This window comes from Lethenteron reissneri, chromosome 9 (assembly GCF_015708825.2).
Source record: "Lethenteron reissneri isolate LAM-NWPU_2019-01 chromosome 9, ASM1570882v1, whole genome shotgun sequence".
NCBI lineage: Eukaryota > Metazoa > Chordata > Hyperoartia > Petromyzontiformes > Petromyzontidae > Lethenteron > Lethenteron reissneri.
Genome location: NC_083787.1, coordinates 10,541,871 through 10,565,676, shown reverse-complemented (window position 1 = coordinate 10,565,676; position 23,806 = coordinate 10,541,871). Strand labels below are relative to the sequence as shown.

The window sequence follows — 23,806 nt, the reverse complement described above, 5'->3', positions numbered from 1 at the left end:
GTGTAGCCACAAGATAAGAGCCAGCTCGCGTTTGTGTTGGAATGCTTCTGTAATCGGTGTTCCGTTTGGCCGTGATGAGACGTCGGGGCTAATTGGGATAAATGTGAACGATTATCCCTGACAGCGCTGGGATCTCGCTGCTGGCCCGTGTGCCCGCGCGGGCGGCGTGAGTGGATTGGGCCGGCGGTCGCACGGTTTTCGTTGCGCGATGTGACTCTGACTCACCCTGGCGTGACGACAGCTTGAACAATAGTGAAGACCGCGATACAGATTAGTGCGTTAGGCGCGGTCTCACGCGCCCCCCACGTGCAGCGCGTGATATGGCCAACACCAAGGCCGGCCGCCTTTGTCTCCCCAGTGATGGTGTTTACACACCGCAATCAGGTACTGATTTAGAGTTGAGTGCGCTAACCACTGCGCCACCGCTCTCCACTACAAAGATAAAGATCCCCTCTGTAGCCTATGACAGATTGTTGGGGCAAGTGCTGTAATTGAGCATCTATGAAGGCCGGCACGGTACACGTGGCCAAAACCACGCACGGCCACATTTGTCTCCCGAGTGGCGATGTTTTAAACACCACACCGAATACTCATTTGAGGCTGAGTCGACCTAGGGTAGGCCCAGGACCGATTCAGATAATCGTCACCGGTGTTGGCCGTGAGAGTTTATCGAACTCGGGTCGCCGGCTTCGTAGCGCAGGGCACTAACCGCTACAGAACCAATCGCCACACACACACAAAAGTAAATACAAACACACGTTCGGTTATGCCGTGGCAGTTTTAATAAGAGAATATTATTGCAAACATTCTAAGGTATGAAAATACATGACGAAATATATGAAACCCATATAAACCTGTGGACGCGGGACGGGCAGAGGGTATCAGCGTGCGGCTACCACTCAACGTGTATCGGGACGCACGTGTATCTATCATGAACTTCTTTCGCACCCGTAAGTAGCCAACCGTACGAATCGAATATACACGTGTGTGTGTTTGGATAGGAACGTGTGTGCATATATTTGCATGTGTACGGTGGGTGTATGTCATTGGCGGAGAGCGGTGTTGTAGTGGTTAGTGCGCTGCGTTATGAACTCGAGACCCGAGTTCGATTACCGCTCACGGCCAACATCAGTGACGATGATCTGAATAGGTCCTGGGCCTCCCCTAGGTCGACTCAGCCTCAAATGAGTACTTGGTGCGGTGTGTAAACATCGTCATTTGGGAGACGAAGGCGGCTGGGCGTGGTGCTGACCATCCCACCCCCTCGTGTGCCGTCCCGGCTTTCATAGGTGCTCACTAACAGCACTTGCCCCAACAGTCTGTTGAGGCTATACGGGGATCTTTGTCTTTGGATACGAGAGCGCATCATCATCCACGGTCTATCCCAGGGGCCGGCAGCTTTGCGGCTCTTTAAGGACGATCATTCGTGACAGTTGTCGATTCAGGAGACACCACCAACATCACGTATTCACCACGCAGTGCATTGCGGCTTTTGAAATATCGAGTTGTTTTTAGCGAATTCGAAGAAGAAAAAAACATCTCTTCTTGTTATTTCGGTTGCCGACCCCTGCTCTATCCACTGCTGGATGAACGCCTCACCAACACCGACGCAAGCCCCTAAAGTCCCGCGACGTCACCCACAATCCGTCTCGCCGCTCATTCACGCGAACCGATCTCGTGGCTCCATCTCTGAGGTGGTCGTCCTACTTTGGCTGCCATTCCGTGACCAGTCTCCTCCACTTGCCATCGTCCCATCTCGACACGATGCCTCCTCCCCAAGCCCACTGAATAAGTCGATCTCTAATGCACATTGCTCCTCTCTCCGTCTCTCGGTGTTAACGTTTCCCAATCGCCTCCCCGTCTCCGCTTCCTTCATCGCGCGTTGGCACCGAATTATTTTCCCCCTCGTATCGAGAACTCGGTTCAATGCCTCGTTTACCCTACACCTATACTTCCACTTATGAGCGGGCGTGTCTACATGCCTGATTGTGTATCCGTGTGAATCCGAGGACGTGTGCGTATACGATAGGTGTGCGTGCGTCTGTCGACGTGTGTGTGTGCAGTTGTGTGTGTGTGCAGTGTGTGTGTGTGTACGAGTACGCACACATATATAGTGTGCTTAGAAGAAGGTCGAATGCCCGAAACGTCGCCGGTTGTTTTCTTTTTAAGCCACACAGTGTAGGCACACACGAGTAGGCTTGCTTCTCCGACCACGTGCGTGTTGTCAAGCACGTGGTGTACATATTAGCCTCAGTGTGTATTCGAGTGCTGTGCACGTGCAAGCGCGTGTCCTACTCACACGACGGGCGCGCTTACGGGCACGTGTCCTCCACGAGCTCGCATACGCGTAAGAGCGCGCGCACGAGTGAGCGCGCGCACAACGAGTGAGCGCGCGCACAACGAGTGAGCGCGCGCGCACGAGTGAGCGCGCGCACAACGAGCGAGCGCGCGCACAACGAGTGAGCGTGCCATTCGTGTTTTGCATTCAATCAAAGGATCCCTCCCCCGCCCATAGATAGCCTCAACAAGCTGTCGAGGCAAACGTTGAACTCAGTCTCGTGTGTATGTGTGTACTTATGCGGGCATGTGTGTGTACAGGAGTGTGCGTGCACATACGCGGGCACGCATACTCGTACTATCACGGACGTGCCAGGAACACGAGCACGTGTCCGTCATTCCTCGTGCGTCTGTTCGAGCAGGCGGGCGTGTGCACGAGCGTCACGCCTTGACCAGCAGCTCGAGTTCCCCGTGCACCGTGATGAGTTGGTGAGAGTCGAGGGTGGCGAGGATGGTGACGACCCCCGCCACCCGCGGCAACACCGCCACGGTGCGGTACACGGAGCCCCCCCCGGGCACATCTCTGGGGGGGCGAGCGGGGGGGGGGGGGAACGGGGGGGGGGGCAGAGAGGAGATCTCATCAAGATCAACACCGTTGACAAGGTGTATCGGAAGACCCTTTGGGAAGTCAGTGCTGGGTGAAGGTGGTGATGATAATGGTGACAGTGATGGAGGTCTCTAACGACGATGACACGTTGGTGGTGGTGATAGTGGTGAAGGTGATATTGGTGATGGTGGTGGTGATGATGGTGGTGATGGTAATGATGATGATGGTGGTTGTGATAGTGGTGATGATAGCGGTGATGGTGGCGGTGATGGAGGTGATGGTGGCGGTAGTGATGGTGGTGATGATGGTGGTGGCGGTGATGATGGTGGTTGAGGTGATGGTGGTGATGGTGATGATGGTGGTGGCGGTGATGATGGTGATGGTGGTGGTGATGGCGGTAGTGATGGTGGTGGTGATGATGATGGTGGTGGCGGTGATGATGGTGGTGGCGGTGGTGATGATGATGATGGTGGTGGTGATGATGATGATGGTGGTGATGATGATGGTGGTGATGCTGATCGTGGTGGCGGTGATGATGGTGGTGGTGATGGTGGCAGTGATAGTGGTGATGATAATGATGATGGTGGTGGTGATGGTGGTGGTGATGGCGGTCGTGATGGTGGGTACCCGTGCTGGATGAGCGTGGGCTCCAGCAGCCCCGCGGCCTCGAGGCGCAGCGTGACGGCGCGCAGCGGCTGCGGCAGGGGGTTCGTGAAGGAGACCTTCACCAGCGCTTTGCTCCCAACGCGCACCGCGTCCCGGTCGTCCACCTGGTGACGTCGGCACATTGATCGCTCCGTCAGCATCATCATCATCATCGTCGCAATCATCGCGGTCATCATCGGTATGAGTGTACCAGTTATGAGTGTAAGTGAGTGTAAGAGAGTGTGCCGCTGACAAAGACAAAGTTCCCACCGTATAGCCTTAACAGACTGTCGGGACAAGTGCTCTTAGCGAGCACCTATGAAGGCCAATGCGGCACACGAGGGGGTGGGTGGTCAACACCACGCCCGGCCGCCTTTGTCTCCCCAGTGGTGATGTTTACACACCGCACCAGGTACTCGTTTGAGACTCAGTTGACCTAGGGGAAGCCCAGAACCGTTTCAGATAGTCGCCACTGGTGTTGGCCGCGAGCGGGAATTGAGCTCGGGTTGCCGACTTCGTAGCGCAGCGTAGCGCTAACCGTTACACTACCGCCCCCCTCCTGAGTGTGCGTTGGCGTGTCAGTGTGAGTGCGCCAGCGAGTGTGTCATTGAGTGTGTGTCAGTGTGCCAGTGTGCGTGCGACACTGAGTGTGTGTTAGTGTGTCAGTGTGTGTGACACTGAGTGTGTGTTAGTGTGTGTGTGTCAGTGAGTGTGTGTCATTGAGTGTGTGTCAGTGTGCCAGTGTGCGTAATGATTAGCTGATGACGTGGAGTGTTAGTGCACTGTGCTAGGAAACCAGCAACCCAAGTCCGATTCCTGCTCATGACCAACTTTAGTTGAATTTCTGGTCTGGTCCTGGGCATCCCCAAGGTCAATTCAGGTATTTTAAGAACCAAGTTCAGGCTATACGGGGGATATTTGTCTTTGTTTTGTACCACTGAGTGTGCCACTGAGTGTCTCACTGAGTGAGTGTACCACTGAGTGTAGCAGTGTAGGTGTGCCCCTGAATGTGGCAGTGTGTGCCACTGCGTGAGCGTGGCAGTGAGTGTGGCCACTGAGTGTGCCACTGAGTGTGGCCACTGAGAGAGTGTGCCACTGAGTGAGTGTGGCAGAGTAAGTGTGCCACTGAGTGAGTGTGACACTGAGTGAGTGTGACATTGAGTGAGTGTGGCAGTGAGTGAGTGTGGCAGTGAGTGAGTGTGCCACTGAGTGTGCCACTGAGTGAGTGTGCCACTGAGTGAGTGTGACACTGAGTGTGGCCACTGAGCGAGTGTGGCAGAGTGTGACACTGAGTGAGTGTGCCACTGAGTGAGTGTGGCAGAGTAAGTGTGCCACTGAGTGAGTGTGACATTGAGTGAGTGTGGCAGTGAGTGAGTGTGGCACTGAGTGAGTGTGGCAGTGTAAGTGTGTCACTGAGTGAGTGTGCCACTGAGTGAGCGTGCCACTGAGTGTGGCAGAGTGTGCCACTGAGTGAGCGTGGCAGTGAGTGAGTGTGGCACTGAGTGAATGTGGCACTGAGTGTGCCACTGAGTGAGTGTGGCAGTGAGTGAGTGTGGTAGTGAGTGAGTGTGGCAGTGAGTGAGTGTGCCACTGAGTGAGTGTGCCACTGAGTGAGTGTGGCAGTGAGTGAGTGTGCCACTGAGTGAGTGTGCCACTGAGTGAGTGTGGCAGTGAGTGAGTGTGGTAGTGAGTGAGTGTGGCAGTGAGTGAGTGTGCCACTGAGTGAGAGTGCCACTGAGTGAGTGTGACACTGAGTGTGCCACTGAGTGAGTGTGACACTGAGTGTGCGTGGATCGGACCGTGACGTCGAGCGCGGGGAAGTTGACGCGGAAGCTCCTCTGCGTGGCGAGCGTCTGCCCGGTCTCTCCCACGCGCCCCGTCACCGTGAAGAGCATCGCGCACTGGTCCACCAGCGACTCCAGGTACTCGCTCGCGCTCACGGGCAGGCTCAGGGTGCACTCTGCGCAACACAGAGAGCGCCGGGGAGTTACGATCGCAGTTCCCTCTCCGTGCGGCCTTCCCCTTGACTCGAAAATCACAGGGGCCATCCCACGGAGGTGCCCGATCGATGGCCCGTGCGTGCGCGTGCCCGATCGATGGCCCGTGCGTGTGCGTGCCCGATCGATGGCCCGTGCGTGCGCGTGCCTGATCGATGGCCCGTGCGTGCGCGTGCCCGATCGATGGCCCGTGCGTGCGCATGCTCGCTCACCCTCCCCGGGCGCGAGCTGCAGCTCCCAGGAGTGCTGCTTGACGCGGCCACGCAGCACGCCCGTGTAGTGCATGGTGTGCGCGGCGCAGAACAGCGCCACGGTGCGCCCCTCGCCGGCGTCGAGGTTGGCCAGATGGAGCGTCACCACGAAGTCGCGGCCCAGCGCCACCTCGTCGGCGGGCGGCTTCACCAGGAGGCGGACGTCCTGCGCGGTGCCCGGGGCCTTGTAGACGTTCGGCTTGGAGCCCTGCGAGCACGCGGTCTCCACCGCAACGCGCTCCTCCTTGGAGCCTGGCGGGACGAGCCATGCCGGAGTAGGGGGGGGATGGGTTGATGAGTGCCGCTGCTGTTGTTGTTGTTGGCAGTGGTGCTGTCAACCCCTGATCAGTGCCCTGCTTTGTTACAGACCAATTCAGACCTTAGTGGTCACCCCGTGCCCTGTTCGGACTACAAAGTCACAGCAATCGTCAGACGATCACAACTCAAGCAATCGACGATCGCTTGTGTTGTGATCGAAACGTCGTAGTTTTTTTGGCTATTTTCTTTCAACCTATCTACGTGACATTACCGAAAGACCCAAGAACATGAATTCTTGCAGTCACGAAAGCTTTAAGTCAAAATTCATAAATGTGTCGTTAAACCCACCACCACCCGACACAGCCAATTAGTAAGGTTTGCCACATAAGCAAACGACGCCAATTCGTTACTAATTCAGCACACCGGTTGTGTTGGGACAGTAAATCCACCACAACAATAGCAATTCAAGTACGACGTTTCGCCAGTAATTACAACCAGCATCATCAGGCGGCAGCCCGACTTGAACAGATAAATGTGCCGTCGTCACTTGTGAGACAATCAGGCACGAAGGCCAGAGAGGGGGAGGGGGTTAATGCATGCTTATACATCACCATGGATACCCATTACCGGTTGGGTTATTCATATGGTAATCAACACATTGTGCATGCACATTATGCATGTGTAGTGCCTGAAAGTACGCGTCACGCGCGGAGGTCGGTGTGAACGCAAGCGGCGTACAGTGGGAGCAAATAAGGACACGGGGCGCTGATTGGTTGGTCGTTGTTGTTGTCGGGATGTGGGGCCCGCGCTGTCTGAAGATGGTAGCAGGTGGCAGAGAGTAATTAAGGACGCAGGGCGCTGATTGGCCGAGAGGGTGTTATTGTCGCGGAGTGGCACCGCATTGTCTGGAAAAACATGCCAAGTGGCAGGGGGGCGAGTGGCGTCGCAGGGGATGCCCCTGATTAATTGGAGATTAATTGGCTCGGGGATAAAGACAGGGGTTTTTGGAGGAGATGGGAGTTCGCGCCTGGGAGGAGACAGAGGATGGAGGAGTCGAAGCAGCAGAGCTAATAGCAGTGTAGGGTAGCAATGGAGAAGTGTAGGGTAGCAGTGGAGAAGTGTAGAGTAGCAGTGGAGAAGTGTAGGGTAGCAGTGGAGAAGTGTAGGGTAGCAGTGGAGAAGTGTAGGGTAGCAGTGGAGAAGTGTAGGGTAGCAGTGGAGAAGTGTAGGGTAGCAGTGGAGAAGTGTAGGGTAGCAGTGGAGAAGCGTAGGGTAGCAGTGGAGAAGCGTAGGGTAGCAATGGAGAAGCGTAGGGTAGCAGTGGAGAAGCGTAGGGTAGCAGTGGAGAAGCGTAGGGTAGCAGTGGAGAAGCGTAGGGTAGCAGTGGAGAAGCGTAGGGTAGCAGTGGAGAAGCGTAGGGTAGCAGTGGAGAAGCGTAGGGTAGCAGTAGGGAAGCGTAGGGTAGCAGTGGAGAAGCGTAGAGTAGCAGTGAGACGACGAAGCGAGTAGGAAGCGGCTGGAGTGTGGGAAGAGAAGCTGATGTAGCTACGACGGAGTGGGACGGTGGATCTGATAAAGAGCAGTCGAACTGTGGCGGAGAGAGTGGAGAGGAGAGTCGACGGAGGAGTGAAGGGGAGCGAGTGAGGCCGGAGGAACGCAGCGAGCGAGCCGAGAGCGCGGAGGAGAATGGTGGATAGGTGTTAGCGGGAGGAACGTTGAGCGATGTTGGATGGAGGAGTCTTGATCGAAATACGTGGAATAAAGTAACGAGGAAAGGCAAGAAGCTGTCGTGTCGGTTCGAGCACTACACATGTACATGCTGCTGTTTTGGGTTGCAAACAATCGCAGTAGCTCTCATCGTCTGCTCACAGTTAATAATCATCGACATATGTTGACCTATATAGGCATGCAGTTAAACAGTGTAGCATTACTTGGTAATTAGCTTACAAGCAGCACTAAGCCTGGAGCTGTCGGAACGGTTAAAGTAAATGTGTATTCAGTTTCGATAGATTATCTAATTAGTCTTGGCCAGTCGTAACTAGTTTTGCACAGAACTTCAACATTGTCTAAATCGATTGAATGTCCTTGTTGGCACGTGTGTTCTGCCACTGCCGACAGTTGTATTTGGGAGTATTTAATATTTATTTGGTGTTCTTTTAGTCTCCTACTGATCATTCGTCCGTCTGACCAACACGGCATTTGTCAAAGGCGCAATGAATACAGTACACACCTTCGGTTGATTGCTTCGCTAACCCATCTTTAGTACCAAATATAGATTTTTGTATTTTGCGTACCATTCTAGATTTGAAGCTTTCGTGACTGCAAGGATTCATACTCTTAGGTTTTTTCAGTAAAGTCACGTAGGTAAAAATAAATAATGAAAATAAATAATAATAAAGAAATAATAATAGAAATAATATAATAAATCACGACGTGTGTTGCGCCCGAAACGTCGTGATTTATTATTTTATTTCTATAATTATTTCTATTATTTTTATTTATTATTTATTTTTACCTACGTGACTTTGTGTACCATGCCAAATCTCACTCGGAAGTTTGTTTTTTCCAGAAATCTGGCTCGTTTATCAGTTACCCCCTCGCAATGTACGGTAGTTTAATAGTTTTAATTGCCGACCTGTTGCAACGCTTATGCTGTTTGATGTGGTGTTGACATTCAGTGCCCTGCCGATCATTGTGTAATGAGAGCCTATGTCCGGCTCACGTGGTGATTGGCTCTGCCGGTCCTGCTCTACAGCCAATGGGGGGAGAGCCTGGGAGCATGGCCCTGGCGTGATCGAGAGATGTCAGCTAGGATGATTGGTTCTGCTGCTCTTGGCTTCAGCCAATGGGAAGACAAGTCAGGGGCGTGGTCCCAGGAGTTGATGGAGGAATCTGGAACATTCAGCGCAGGCTATTAAGGATTGGCTGGAGCGTACCACGTGACCCAGGCATTAAATAAGGGAAGAGCCGAGGGACACGTGGTCAGACAAGGAACGAAGAGAGAGAGGGGTCACGCGCGAGCGGGGCTCCGAGTGCCACGTGGCGGTGCGTCTCTTGCGATCTGTCTGCCCAGTTCCCGTTGCCTGCCAGCAACGGGGAGTGCTTGTGAACTGAGGAAAGTAAATAAAAGGACTGATTCCACAAGCCGTCTCCAGAGCGTTATTACAATTGTAACCGTTCAATTGCAGCGCTTCTTTAACATGTTTCATCTCTTAGGTTTTTTCTGTAAAGTCACATAGGTAAAAAATTAAAATAAAAGTAATAAAAGTAATAATATAAATAAAATAATAAATCACGACGTTTCGGAGGCAACACAAGTCTCCGTCATCAGGTGGGACCGTCACAGCTAGATTTACTGTATCAAGTGAGGCAAAAAATTTCAAGATACTTGTTCCTCATAAATACAAGTTAAGGGGGGGGGGAGGAGGGGGGGAGGAGCTTATCTGAGTGTGGTAGGCAATGAATGGAACGTATTGGGGGGGGGCGGGGCTAAAAGAGAACAACAGGTCACATGCTAAAGGTGCACATGATGCTAGAGGAGAACGACAATGCACATGTTGTTTTACCCAGTGTTGGTGGCCATCCAAATACAAAAAAGGAGAGTGCTGTTAAACGCTGGGGATGTTAACACTCGTTAAAGTAGAATAGTACCTGTCAAATAAGATGGTCCAAAAATGTGTAGTTAAATCTTTTTTGCATAGTTAATAACATCTTTCCAATGATTTCTCAGTTTGTACCCATCATCACAGTTGAAATTATGTCTGTGTTTGTATATCTGGATGGCTTCGTGTACAGACCTTTGATGGTAGCCGTGACTCTAAGGTAATACCAACAAATTATTTTGTCAAGGCGCTCTTCTTCCCACCTCCCCCCCCTCCAACCCAGCTTAAATATACGCTCCAAGCTTGGTGGTGTGAGGACGGCTGCTTGCGTTGTGGCCGAAACGTCGTGAGAATTATTTTATTATGTTTTATTTTTATTATTTCATTACTTCCCTTCTACGTGACTTTACCGAAAGAACCAAGAAGATGAATCCCTGCAGTCACGAAAGCTTTAAATCGAAATTTAACCGCCTCTACGGGGAGGGTTTCCACGTAACTTTGAGATCCTTCAACAAGCTCCGGGATAAGAAGGCTCAGCTAATTGAGTCTCTCACCTTTCTGAAGAGATTCCGCGACTCTAAGGTAACACAAACAAATTATTTTGTCAAGGCGCTCTTCTTCCACCCCCCTCCAACCCAGCTTAAATATACGCTCCAAGCTTGGTGGCGTTTCATTCTTCACCTGAGGATGGCTGCTTGCGTTGTGGCCGAAACGTCGTGAGAATTATTTTATTATGTTTTATTTTTATTATTTTATTACTTCCCTTCTACGTGACTTTACCGAAAGAACCAAGAAGAGGTAGCCAGAGGGTTTGCAGAGCACCTTGGTCATGAGAGCCCACAGCGTTCTTTGCTGATCATTGTTACAACGCTGTGGGCTCTCACCAAGGTGCTCTGCAAACCCTCTGGCTACCATCAAAGGTTTGTACATGAAGCCATCCAGATATACAAACACAGACATAATTTCAACCGTGATGATGGGTACAAACTGAGTAATCATTGTAAAGATGTTATTAACCATGCAAAAAAGATGTAACTACACATTTTTGGACCATCTTATTTGACAGGTACTATTCTACTTTACCGAGTGTTAACATCCCCAGCGTTTAACAGTACTCTCCTTTTTTGTATTTGGATGGCCACCAACACTGGGTAAAACAACATGTGCATTGTCGTTCTCTTCTAGCATCATGTGCACCTTTAGCATGTGACCTGTTGTTCTCTTTTAGCCCTGCCCCCCCCCCAATACGTTCCATCCCTTGGCTACCACACTCAGATAAGCTCCTCCCCCCTCCTCCCCTCTTAACTTGTATTTATGAACTTGTATCTTGAATTTTTTTGCCTCACTTGATACAGTAAATCTAGCTGTGACAGTCCCACCTGATGACGGAGACTTGTGTTGCCTCCGAAACGTCGTGATTTATTATTTAATTTTATTTCTATTATTTCTTTTATTAATTTTAATTTAACTTTTTACCTACGTGACTTTACCGAAAAAACCTAAGAGTATGAATCCTTGCAGTCACGAAAGCTTAAAATCTAGAATGTTTCATTTCACTCCTCACCGTCTGACACTTTATTAGACCGATGTATGAGCGTCTTGATGAGAGAGGATTTCGGTGCGATGTGATGGTGTTACTCTGCATTGAGATCGGCGTCAGTGTGAGTTTTCTTTTTTGGTAAACGCCGTGTTGTTATTTTACCGTTTCGGCCGTGCCCGAGCAGAATATCCAGAAATGGCAGATTTATATCAACCTCCACTTGCATGGTGAACTGGATGGACGGGTTTAGCGAGTTGAGATGATTTAGAAATGTATTAAGTGTATCTTTGCCGTGTGGCCAAACCACCAACGTGTCACCCACATATCTTAACCAATCAGATGGTTCTCGTGCGCCTAAAGCTATTTCGTTTGATTCAAAGTCTTCCATGTACAAATTCGCCATCGCAGGAGACAAATGAGAGCCCTTTGCTGCTCCTTTCTTTTGTTTATAGAAATAACATTTCCACAAGCAACAGGTGTTATTTCGATAGTGCTCAGCTTGTCGTAGGATATATTTGGCAATAGCTGTGTTAGTTACCAGAGTAGCGAGTAATTTAATCGACTCATTCACCGGAACCCTCGTGAACAGAGAAGTCACATCAACACTTACCTGAATATCAATAGGGTTAAGCTTAATATCTTTAATTATATTTACAAGATGTCCTGAGTTTTTAATGAAGAAGATGTCCTGCCGATGTAGGGCTGTATTTGTTTTGTTACGTATTGTGCTAATTTGTACGTGGCAGAGCCCATTGTACTAACTATGGGTCTTAATGGGACATTCAGGATTGTGAATCTTTGGCAGCGCGAGGCGTCTTGATGGTTATGACACCCTTTGTTTGAGCAGGCATTGCTCAATCCTTGAGATTTGATGACTTGGCAATGATGGCAGTAGTCCTATGTTCCAAGGTATTGGTAGGATCTCGTTTAAATGTAAGGTAGCTACCTACCTATTCCCAAGGAAGAGCAATACCTGATAAAACCAAGGGCATCAAAACCAGCAAAACTTTATAGGCTGCCAAAGGATTTAAATCGGCTCGCGTGCAGATGCTGGGCGGGTTGTTGTATCGGAAGATGGTGGAAGGTGCAGGAGGTCTTCATCTAGCAGTAGATTAACCATGACCAATGATGTAAAAAATACGTATCTTGATTGAAGATCATCGTATAGGGCCTGGGCAATGATAATGACGGTGATTGAGCAAAGGAAGGTTTGGATAATTATTTACTGATGATTGATGATCGATATTGATGATGGTTATGATAGACTCAACGAGGTTAATGGTGATGATTGGATGAAGACGATTGAGTGTGATGAGTGATGACTGATAATGACGATTGCTTTAATAATGCTAAAGGTGGTAATGATGATTGAGTGACGTTTACATTACAATTATGAGCGATGGTTCCACGTCGGTGGTGATAATCGAGTGATGAATAGATGATAATGATGACGACCGGATGATGATAATGATGATGACGAATTCCTGAATGACAATGGTGATTGATGACGATTGATTGACGATGACGAGGTTGTTCCGTGATGAGTTTGGGGGGGGGGGAGGGGCGCACCCTCGGGGTGTTTGTAGAGGCCGGTGATGTCTTCTCGCTGGTCCGAGCCCACGGCCTTGGTGCTGATGCAGTGCCCCACCGCCTGCTTGTCCACGCTGAGCACGGAAAACTCCCCTCCAGGCTGCCTCATCCAGTACACGCGGTCGCTGTTCACCTGTCAATCGACACCACACCAGAACGCGACTACTGCCATTCGACGAGGATTACTCTACGCGGAAGAGCGGGTAGTTAGGAAAGTGCTATACCCACTCCCCCCCTTCACCGCCCCCCTCCACCGCCACCGAACAAACTACGTGGACCAGGGGTCAGATGAAGGGTTCTCGGATGTAGATCTGTGATAACCGCTTCCGCGGATCGTTCTCTAACCGCTGGGGGATTCATTTGCACCTCACGTGCAGCCTTCTGTTACACGCCTCGCCACGGCTGCTAGTCACGTGCCACCTAAATTAAAAGAAGCTATTGTTTTTATTTATTTGACCAGGTAAGGTCCACCGAGCGATATATATATTTTTTCAGAAGTGACCTGGCCATAAATCATCGCTCAAGGAAGTGACTTATCACGTGGAAATGTATAGCAAACAAATACTCTGAACGCATGAATGTTGATTCTAAACGTGGAGGGGAAAACCTGGAGAGCCCGGAGAAAAATACACACGACCACCGGGAGGACATGCACACTGCAAATATACAAGCGTCAGGGTCAGGATCGAACCCAGTACCAACTGCATATCCGACGAGGTATTGAACGTCTCGCCAACTGGTCAACGCTTAAATATGTTCCGCACCCGGCATACCACATCTAGTATCCCTGTGGCTTCAGTCTACCTACCAGCGACCAGGAAAACATGTTGAGTTCGACATGACGCCCTGGTCGAACTGCTCTGCCTGATTTCCGAACTGATCTCCCCTTCCCCGACCCCTCCCCCCGCTTTCTGCCGATACCCGCAGCGTGGACCACATTGGGGAAATAAAACACGGGAATGTGTTTGAAATGCGAATATAAATAAAACTAAAGGGCACGAGCCCCGTTACCTCTGCGAACACGAAGGGAGCGTCATACTTGTGCTGCACCTGCCCATCCCGCACCGCGTTCACGGACGCGGGGCCACACCGGTAGAACCCTGGGAACCACGCGGGGAGGGGGAGGAGGGGGGTGAGGGGAGGGAAGGAGGGGGGATGCGGGGAGGGGGGTGCGGGGAGGGGAGGGGGAGGAGGGGGGTGCGGGGAGGGGAGGGGGAGGAGGGGGGTGCGGGGAGGGGAGGGGAGGGGGAGGAGGGGGGTGCGGGGAGGGGAGGGGGAGGAGGGGGGTGCGGGGAGGGGAGGGGAGGGGGAGGAGGGGGGTGCGGGGAGGGGAGGGGGAGGAGGGGGGTGCGGGGAGGGAGAGGACGGGGGTGAGCGGGGAGGGAGGAGGGGGTGCGGGGAGGGAGAGGAGGGGGTGAGGGGAGGGAGAGGAGGGGGGGTGAGTGGAGGGGAAGGAGGGGGAGGGAGAGGAGGGGGGTGCAGGGAGGGGAGGGAGGGGAGGGGTGTGTGGGGAGGGGGAAGAAGGGGGGGTGCGGGGAGGGGAGGGAGAGGAGGGGGGTGTGGGGAGGGAGAGGAGGGGGGGGAGCGAGGGGAGCAAGGAGGGGGGTGCGGGGAGTGAGGGGAGTAGTTCAGGATGAATCTGTACTGTATATGGAGCGAGTGGTTCACTCTTCGCAGCTGTTAGACTAAAAATGTGCCAACGTACTCGTGGCAATGATTGGTTAATCAGTGCGTGTATGGTGTACATACTTCACCACGCCAGCCAACGTGGCAAGTATCCAGGGCCGGTGCAGGTATCAGTCCAGTGCACGTGGATGTTCAGAACTGGCAAAACGCCCCCCTTATGATTGCCCACGTGGGGGCAACTGTGGGGGTCACGGGAGGATTTAGGGCCACGTGGGAGGGGGTGAGAGATGGGGGTGGGACGGGGTGGGGTTGAGGGGGGCTTTGTTGGTTGTTGTGGGGGGCTCACCTAGACTGGTCTCCTGGGGGGTCGTGTCGATCACCTGCCACCCCCCGTATCCCATCGGGAGGTCAGGCCGGGCCATCCAGCACTCGTTCCACACGTGGAAGTTCCTGTAAAACGAGGACGCATCAGCATCATCAGCATCATCAGTAGCAGCACCAACATCATCATCATCAGCTGCAGTATCAGCAGTAGCAACAGTATTAGCATCACCATCAGCAGCAGTAGCATCAAATGTAAAAGCAGCACCAACACTTTCAGCAGCTGTTACAGGAGCAGTAACAGTTGCTTCATCGCCAGTCGGGTCAATTACAAGATCGCCAGCCTCTGCCGCCATGCCTTCACATCTGCCTGCCCGCCCTACCTTTCTTCATTATTGACAACTTGCAGCTCAGCACACGGCAGAAGCCTGCGCAGCGCGACTCACGACCTCCTCTTGATACCAAGATCCAGGATGGTCACGTCGGTGGCAGCCCCAACAGTCTGGAACGCTACCCCTCTGCACATTCGCAGCATCACCTCAATCGCCTCTTTCAAGAGACACTTAAAAACTCACCTCTATAACCACGCTTTCGAGCGACTCTGAGCTTGGCTCCGCGCCTCTGAGTTGTGGCCATTACGTCAGCAAGTTTGCGCGCGTTATAAATTGCATTACTATTATTAATTCTAAATCTACAAGGATCAGTTGGAGACATAAAGAGACAATTCGATACGCAGACAACACAACGAGCGCACAGACAGACAACCAACTCGAAAGACAGACACGGGGACGAGACATACAATCCAACAGGCAAAGACATCTGCTGACAGGCAGTCGGTATGCGTGTACCAGATGGAGTCCGTGTTGAGGTCGTCTATCGGCTTCATCTTCTCGTCCACGTAGACGTCGGTCGTGAGGCTCACGTCCGTGTCGTGCGCCGAGCAGAAGTTGGTGACGCTGCGACACGGGATGCCCAGGCAGCGCATCACTGTGGGCACGGCGCGGGCGGGCGGGCGGGCGGGGCACGGGTGGACAGGACACGGGTGGGCAGGGGCAAGGCGGGGTGGACAGTGGTTTAGGGCGGGCAGGGCGGCGGTGGTGGACATGGGCGGAGCGGTGCAGCGCGGGTCACGGCGCTGGAGGTTGCGATGTCGTTTAGGTGCCGCGTGACGCGGGGTGGAGTTTAATGTCCTAACGGCGCGGTGGATCGTGGTGCGATGCAGTGCGGCGCGGTTGTGGTTGAGCTTGGCGAGGCCAGGTGGGGCGAGGTGCGGTGTGGTGCGGTGTGGCGTGGTGTGGCGTGGTGGTGCGGCGTGGTGCGGCGAGGCACGGCTGCTTCCACACCGGTGGTGGTGACCCCGGAGAAGACCCAGCACTGGCCGAAGCGCACGGGCGCGGGGCGCGCTCCCTTGTGGTAGCCCTGCAGGATCTCGACGCTGCCGGTCCACGCGGCCGGCGAGGTGCCCTCCGTGTAGTCCCCGGACCAGTTCCCCTCCAGCACCCCGCTGTCATCCTGCGAGTTGACCTGCAGCGAGCGCGCGCTTTGTGAGCCAAGTGAGAGATGGTGGCGCACCGCGCTACGAGCGCCGCGATCCGAGTCTCCTCTGGGTCGACTCGGTCTGAAGTGGGCACCTAGTGTGTAGAGGGCAGCACATACATCGATGGTTGGGGAGACAAAGGCGGCTGGGGCGTCATTCCTGGCCACACAACCGCACCGCGTGCCACGTCGGGACTTAATAGGTGCTTGCTGACAGCTACTTTCTCCACGCGTGTGCATTAGGGAGCTCCGACTCAGTATTGGCACCCGAGAAGGGTCTCGAGCACTGAACTACGAACCAAAACATTCTCGAGTTCGATTCCCAGGCAGGGCTCACAAACATCAGCGCCGTGGGATTTATTTGACCCAGTCCTCGGCTCCGCCCCTTCACCAATTGTGACCAGCGCGGTGAAGTATGGTCTCGCGGCGCGCATCCTGCATATGCGGCGTGATGGAGGATGTGCAATCGACGCGCACATGTGCCGGTCCGCTTTGTCAATCCACTGCTGGATGCTGGACTCCCTGGGGGTGTACTTGACGGCGCCGGTCAGCGCCTGTTACGAAGGCGGCGGGCGTAGTTTCAGGACAACAATGGCTGTTGGGGGTCCCCGTAGACTGTGGGGGGGGGGGGGGGGGCTTATTGAGGTGTTCAGACGTTGGGGGGAAAGCGAGGAGGGGGGGCGTGAGTCTCGTGTCTCTACTCACGATGCCACACACGACGCGCGCCACATTCACGGGGTCGTTGCGTCCGTACAGCGGCATGTTGGCGCGGTCCAGCAGGTGCAGGCACGTGTCAAGCATGTCCTTGCCGAACTGAGGAGGAGGATGAAGGAGGGAGAGGAGGAGAGGGGGCGAGGTGGGGGGAGGGGCGGTTGGGAGGAGGAGGGGGAGGTGGACGATGAAAAAGTTGGTGATGATAGTGAAGTATAAAACAAAACAAAAACTATTTTTTATTTCACGAGGTTAGACCCACTGAGGTATTTTTTCAGAAGCGACCTCGCCACAAATGATAGCCCAAAAGAAGTGGCTTATTTTGTTGATATATATAGCAGCCACGTACTCGAATCGCAAGTTTCTAAATGTAGAGGTAAACCCCGAAGGAGAACAATCGACGCGACCACGGGGAGGACACACAAACTCCAAATATACAGGCGTCAGCATCGGGATCGAACCCACGGTTTCCTGTATATCAGGCGAAGTAGTTAACATCTCACCACCGTGGCGCTCGATGGATAACACTGATGATGATAACGGTGTGTTGTGGTGACAATGGTGGCGGTGGTGGCTGATGATGATGATGGCGAGAAAGACCTGTCCGAAGACCCAGGGCCTCGCGCTGATCTGCTCCTTGTTGCCGTAGTAGATGAGCCCCGTCTCCCGCAGCACGTACTCCTGCCTCTCCTCCTCGCTCTCCATGTACACCGTGTCCTCTACGCAGCGGCGGTGGCAGCATCAGCATCGTCATCCGCTCGGACATCACCGCCATCCGCATTGGATCTCCACCATCGTTCCACCCTCCATGCTCTGCCTTAACCCTCCTCCTACGCCCCACTCTTTCTTGCCCCTTCTCTTTAACTGTCATCAGCATCATCATCAATTTCATCTTCCTTCACTCTTCCCCAATTCTCTACATTCCTCCTTTCTCCTCCCGCCCTCACTCCCCCTCACCCTGCTCCTCCTCCTCCTCCTCCCCGTCCTCACTCCTGCACATTCCCCCTCCCTCCCCTCACCTGTCCCCACTCCTCCACCCGCCCTCGTCATCCCCGTGCCTCCTCAATAGCTCTTTCATAGTTGTTGACCCCCACCCACCCCCCCACACCCCCCCCCACACACACACCCCCCACACACCCCCCCACACACACACCCCCCCACACACACACCCCCACACACACCCCCACACACACCCCCACACACACCCCCCCCACACACACCCCCACACACACACCCCCCACACACCCCCCCACACACACACCCCCACACACCCCCCCCCACACACACCCCCCCCACACACCACCCCCACACACACCCCCCCCCACACACACACCCCCACACACACCCCCCCACACACACACCCCCCCACACACCCCCCCACACACACACCCCCCACACACCCCCCCCACACACCCCCCCCACACACACACCCCCCCCCACACCCCCCCCACACACCCCCCCCACACACACCCCACACACACACCCCCACACACATTCCCCCTCCTCCTCGGCCCCACCTCCCCACCCCACGTCACCGCCCCACTGCCTCACCGCGGCACCACGGGTTGAAGAGGATGTAGACGCTGAGTGGCTCTCGCTTGGAGCGCACCTTCTCCTCCGCCGCCGTGGTGTCGCTGTGTGCGCACGCTGCCACCTCGTACCGCGCCACCACGGAGCGCGGGCACGAGCGCACGAGCACGTACAGCGCGCGCTCCTCCTCGCGCTCCACCACGGCGCTCCACCCGCCCCCCTCCTCCCCCCCACCCCCCTGGCCCCCACCCTCCTGGCCCTGGCCTCCCGCGCCTCCGTCCCGCTGGGCTCCCGCGTCGTCCTGCTGCTCGGGCGGCAGCTCCCAGCGCAAGGGGACCTGGATCAGTGTCCCCTTGCGTAGCTGCGGGGACAGACCTGCGTGGTAGGATGAGGAGTGAGTGGAGGGGGGGTACGGCCACAGAGAGGGGGGTTATAATCATCAGCATCAGCAGCATCGGCATCATCAGCATCATGAGCATCATCAGCAGCATCAGCATCATCAGTATCATCAGCATCATCAGTATCATCAGCATAGCAGCATCATCATCATCAGCATCATCAGCAGCATCATCAGCAGAATCAGCATCGTCGCTACCCACCACCACCACCACCGCCAGTAGAATCTTCTGCATTCGTGTGGTGAGTGCCGTTATTGTTCGTGAGCGGCGTCGTCTGAATCCGCAGCGTCGTGATTATCATCAGTAGGAGCTTCCGCATCATCAGCATCAGTAGCAACTTACTAGTCGTCAGCAGCAGCGTCATAATACTCATCAGTATTAGCAACAGCGTAATCATCATCCTTGTCACCAACATCATCACCATTAACATAATTCCAATCATTTTATCACAATTATCCCTATCATCCTCAAAATATGTTCACCCCCATCATCATTCCAACCTCACTCAATTTACTGCATGCGGTAATTAACCCCATAACACCTCGATCATTCCCACAATCACCTCCATGATCCACCAGCATCACCACCCCCATCATCCTATCAACTTCATCATTATCACCCCCATGAACGCCTTATCATCTCATTCCCCAGCATCATTACCGTTATTCTATCACCATCCAAAACATCCTTCATCAATGGAAAATGAATAAAGAGTCCGAAATGTGACTGCTGCGGCCACCGGAGCCAGACCATGAATCAGCTGATCCCACACTGCCCGTTTCGCCTCCAGTGAGGCCACTGAATGGCTTAATAACCTCGATATCCACACATCGATAACGTTTCTAATTTCACCTTGGTATACGACAGACCATTACCACCCTCATCAGAGCTTTCGCCCATTACCTCTATCATATAATGATTCCAACATAACTTCCCACCATCACTCCCCCACTCCACTCCAACCCGCCGCGTTCCGTCGCTGTCCACTCACCAGTTCTGAATTCCACCACCCCCTCCTCGCCACCCACAGCGCCCCGTCGCTGTCCACCAACCGGTGCTGAACTCTAAAACCCCCACGCACCGCGCCCAGATGCTGTCCACGCAACCGGTGCTGAACTTTACCCCCGCTGGCCACGCCCCGTCGCTGTCCACCTACCGGTGCTGAACTCGAGGACGATGGAGTCGCGGTGTCGCTGCACGGCGCGGCTCAGCTTGAGGCGCAGGCGGAACGGGGCCCCGCGCCGCAGCACGAGCTGCGCCTGCGCGAAGCCGCCGGTGCGGTGCTCGACCGCCGCCTCCTCCTTCCCCGCGCTCTCCACGCGCAACACGACCAGGCGCTCGCCCACTGAGGTCCCGTGGGGAGGTAGGGGGAGGTCACGGTGAGGATACACGTGGGGAGTTCACAAGGGGATGCATGTGGTGTCACACGGGGACATGCGTGGGGGAGGTCACGATGAGAATACACGCGGGAGTTAAGTCTTTCTCTAAATACGAGAGAAGGAATGACTTACCGTCCAGTATTGTAACGTCAAACACGAACCTTTTTCTATCGATATGTTTAAAAGGGTTGGTTTTAGAATATGCCTGCAAGATGGTAACCAGATTTAAGTGTTCATACGTGAATTACATGTTTGTTTTAATTTGTGTTGTATATTTTAGCACTTCATGGGACAGTGGTAATTCCAGCATGTCAAAATTATTTGAATGTGTCTTAACTGTATTGTAATTGGCTAGCCATGATCTCTTAATCTGGTCTGAAGTCAGTTTAAAAAATAATGTAAATCGATCGACTGTTTTGCAAGTAAGGTAAACTCTCATTGGAGAGTGAACTTATTGTGTATTCCACTGACGTTCATTTCATATCCCTCTATAGCACTGAATGCGACATCGCAAACGAGTGGTCGTTTGCTGTTTCACGACATCTCAGAGATACATTGTGTTTATTACATCCTCTAACCCAGGAGTCGACAACCAGAATAACAAGAAGGGCCGTTACTTTTGAATTCGATAACAAACCATTTCAAGAGCCGCTCAGCACGTGAATGACGCGTCACGAAGCAGTCTTTAAAGAGCCGCAACGCGCCTCAAGAGCCACCGACCCCTGCCCTAGCCGTATGCCCTCAAAATGTACTTACATCGACGAATGACAACTTTGACTCACACGCAAAACCTGGCAAGGTATGCAGGAGATCAGAGGCTAACAACGGAGCAGTTTGCCCCTCGAGTTTCGGGGGACACGCGGCTATAAAGGTGACCATCTACTGCCTGTTCTCTGACACACACACAAATACAAAGACCCCCCCCCCCCGTATCGCCTTTAACAGACTGTTGGGACAAGTTTAGTCCACCAGCACCTATGACAGCCAGCACGGCACGCAAGGGGGTGGGTGGCCAGCACCACGACCAGGCCGCATTTTGTCTCCCTCGTGGCGATGTTTACACATCACACCAGGTATTCATTCGAGTCTGAGTCGACCTCCAAGAAGCCCCTGAGCGGTTCAGATAATCGTCACTTGTGTTCGGAATCGAACTCTGGTAGCCGGGTTCGTAGCGCAGCGCGCTAACCGCTGCACCACCGCTCACCCACACCGCTCCCCGAATACACATGCACACAAGCTGGTGCACTGCTGAGCTGCGAGGGTTTTTATTGATGTATTTGCAGTATTGCAAACTGCTTCGTGTCGTGGCTTGTAACTGACAGCGCGTTTACGATATGCTTGACAGCGAGAGAGAGAGAGAAAACAGCACAAGCCCCTTGGGCAAAGTGTTTGTAGAACCCGGTCTTTCGTCTCCGTTGGTGGCGCAGCGCCAGTGAAGCTGTCAGGTGCTCGTGAAGGGATGCGGGCTGGGACGGGTGGGGGATTCACTGGTGAAGGAAGGGATAGGGAGAGGCGTGGATGGGGATACGAGATGTCGTGGCGCTGAGGTGGATGGCGCAGTGAGTGATGGATTGTCTATGTAGATGGATGGCCGGATCGAGTGAGTGAGCGGGTGATGCAGTGATCGAATTAGTGAAGGACGGAGTGATGCAGTGAGTGAGTGATGTATGTATGTTGAACTTCTTTCGCGCCGTGCGTAGCCAACCGTGTTTGATCGGAAGTGCGGGGGAAGGACAACGAGGGTGATGAATGGGCGAGTGAGTGTTTGAGTGATAGAAATTATGGAGCATGTCAGCGAGTGAATGACGCAATGAGTGCGTTATACAGTAATCCAGTGACTGAATTAGCGATGGGGTAAATAAATAATGTATTGAGTGAGTCAGTTTTGCAACGAAAATGTGAGTTGGTGAGTGATTACATCGGTGAGCGATGAAATGATGGAATAAATGAGTAATTAAATTATGGAATGGGTGGGTGAGCGATGCAATAAATTAATGAGGGGGAGTGAGAGATGCATAGATCTATTGAGTGAGTGAATAAATGAATGAAGAAGTGATGAAATCAGAGTGAGTGGGTGTGTGAGACTTGAATGGGGTGATGTATTTATTGACCTAATGATGGAGTGCGTGAATGAGTAAGTCCCTGTTCGAGCGAGAGCAGTATGCAATAGAGTGGGCGATGCAATGACAAAATGAGTCATTCGCTGAATGTGATAGACTGTCTGAATGAATGACCAAGTGACGGAATGACCAAGTGACGGGATGACTGCACGATTGATTAAGTAACTAACCGATTAATTACGCGACGTACTGACTGAATGAGTGACAAAGTGAAAGCCTGAATGACTGAGTAACCATGTGATGGAATGAAGGACTACGCCGCTGAGTGAATGAATCAGTAACTACGCGATCGACCGACTTATTTGCTAACTATAAGATTTACTGAACGAACGACGAAGCACTTGATTGTCTGACGCTAAGCGACTGTCTTGACTTCGCGAATGAAGACATTGGGTGAATTATGACGAAGCCGTGCACTGCACAGAACGCGTGAGCTAGCGAGCGCACGAGCGAACGCATGAGCGAGCGTGCGTGTGAACGACTCGTCTCGACGAGCATCCCTCGACACTCACGCAGCTCGGTCTCCTCCTCGGCCTCCTCCTCCGCGGCGGCGGCGTGCTGATTCTTCCCGGAGCTGAGCGGTGCCGTGTAGTCGCCCTCGCCTCCCGGGGCACGCCGCGCGGGCAGGCAGCAGCAGCACAGGCGGCGAAGCGAGCGGCCCTTACGGGGGGCAGCTACCCCGGGGGGGAAACCGATGCCCGGGAATTGCCCCGAGCCAATCGGGCTGGGGCACACGGACGAGAGGCGGTGGCGCCGTCCCTCCGCGTACTGTCGACCGAGCTCCTCGCGGTCAGCCATCGAGAGAGGGGCCCCCGCCAACGGCGGCGTTTGATTTAGAAGGAGGGGGGGGGGGGGTTGGGGCAAGCACCGGGCCTGGGATCTATCGGTCCACCGGCCTGGGAACGCCGAATTCACCGGCCTGGGATCTACCGGTCCACGGGCCTGGGAACGCCGAATTCACGGGCCTGGGATCTATCGGTCCACCGGCCTGGGAACGCCGAATTCACCGGCCTGGGATCTACCGGTCCACCGGCCTGGGAACGCCAAATTCACCGGCCTGGGATCTATCGGTCCACCGGCCTGGGAACGCCGAGTTCACGGGCCTCACTCGGTGCGCGTGCGCTGTACCTGCACGGTGGAGGGCGTGGAGGCACTGCCAAGGAAGGCAACGGGGTGCGACTCCTCATTCCAACTCCACCCTCTAGAGAGAGAGAGAGAGGGGAGGGAGGGGAGCTCAGGACACCCCCCCCCCCCACCAGACGGGGAGAGAGGAGGGGTGGGAGCAGGACGGGTGACGGTGGAGTGAGAGGGGACGATGTCTGGGGCTTGAACTGTGGTGTCGTGGCTGACGCATTGCGAAGGCCGGTAACGACACACGAAGGGGTGGGTGACCAGCACCACGGCCGGCCGCCTTTGCC

At 53.8% G+C, this 23,806-nt stretch overlaps 1 protein-coding gene across 1 annotated transcript; it reads right to left on the bottom strand.

Moving 5' to 3' along the window:
* Positions 1 to 764: 764 nt before the first annotated feature.
* Positions 765 to 23,552, bottom strand: LOC133340227 (protein-glutamine gamma-glutamyltransferase K-like). The gene is made up of 14 exons (XM_061548257.1): positions 22,901 to 23,552; positions 20,046 to 20,234; positions 18,513 to 18,866; positions 17,562 to 17,680; positions 16,956 to 17,063; positions 16,058 to 16,238; positions 15,563 to 15,701; positions 14,740 to 14,843; positions 13,779 to 13,867; positions 12,747 to 12,900; positions 5,739 to 6,029; positions 5,329 to 5,489; positions 3,512 to 3,654; positions 765 to 2,860 (listed from the first exon to the last, which is right to left on the bottom strand). The coding sequence occupies exons 1-14, from the start codon at positions 23,184 to 23,186 to the stop codon at positions 2,719 to 2,721; spliced, it is 2,460 nt and encodes an 819-aa protein (XP_061404241.1). The 5' UTR covers positions 23,187 to 23,552; the 3' UTR covers positions 765 to 2,718.
* Positions 23,553 to 23,806: the final 254 nt, after the last annotated feature.

Bases quoted from the DNA above. Each gene is read 5' to 3' on its own strand.
- LOC133340227 (XM_061548257.1), bottom strand. From the start codon at position 23,186: ATGGCTGACCGCGAGGAGCTCGGTCGACAGTACGCGGAGGGACGGCGC. The intron at 16,239-16,955 runs GTGAGTAGAGAC...CGCTCGCTGCAG, and splicing joins CGCGCGTCGTGTGTGGCATC to GTCAACTCGCAGGATGACAG. The intron at 13,868-14,739 runs GTGAGCCCCCCA...CGTGGTTCCCAG, and splicing joins CCCCCAGGAGACCAGTCTAG to GGTTCTACCGGTGTGGCCCC.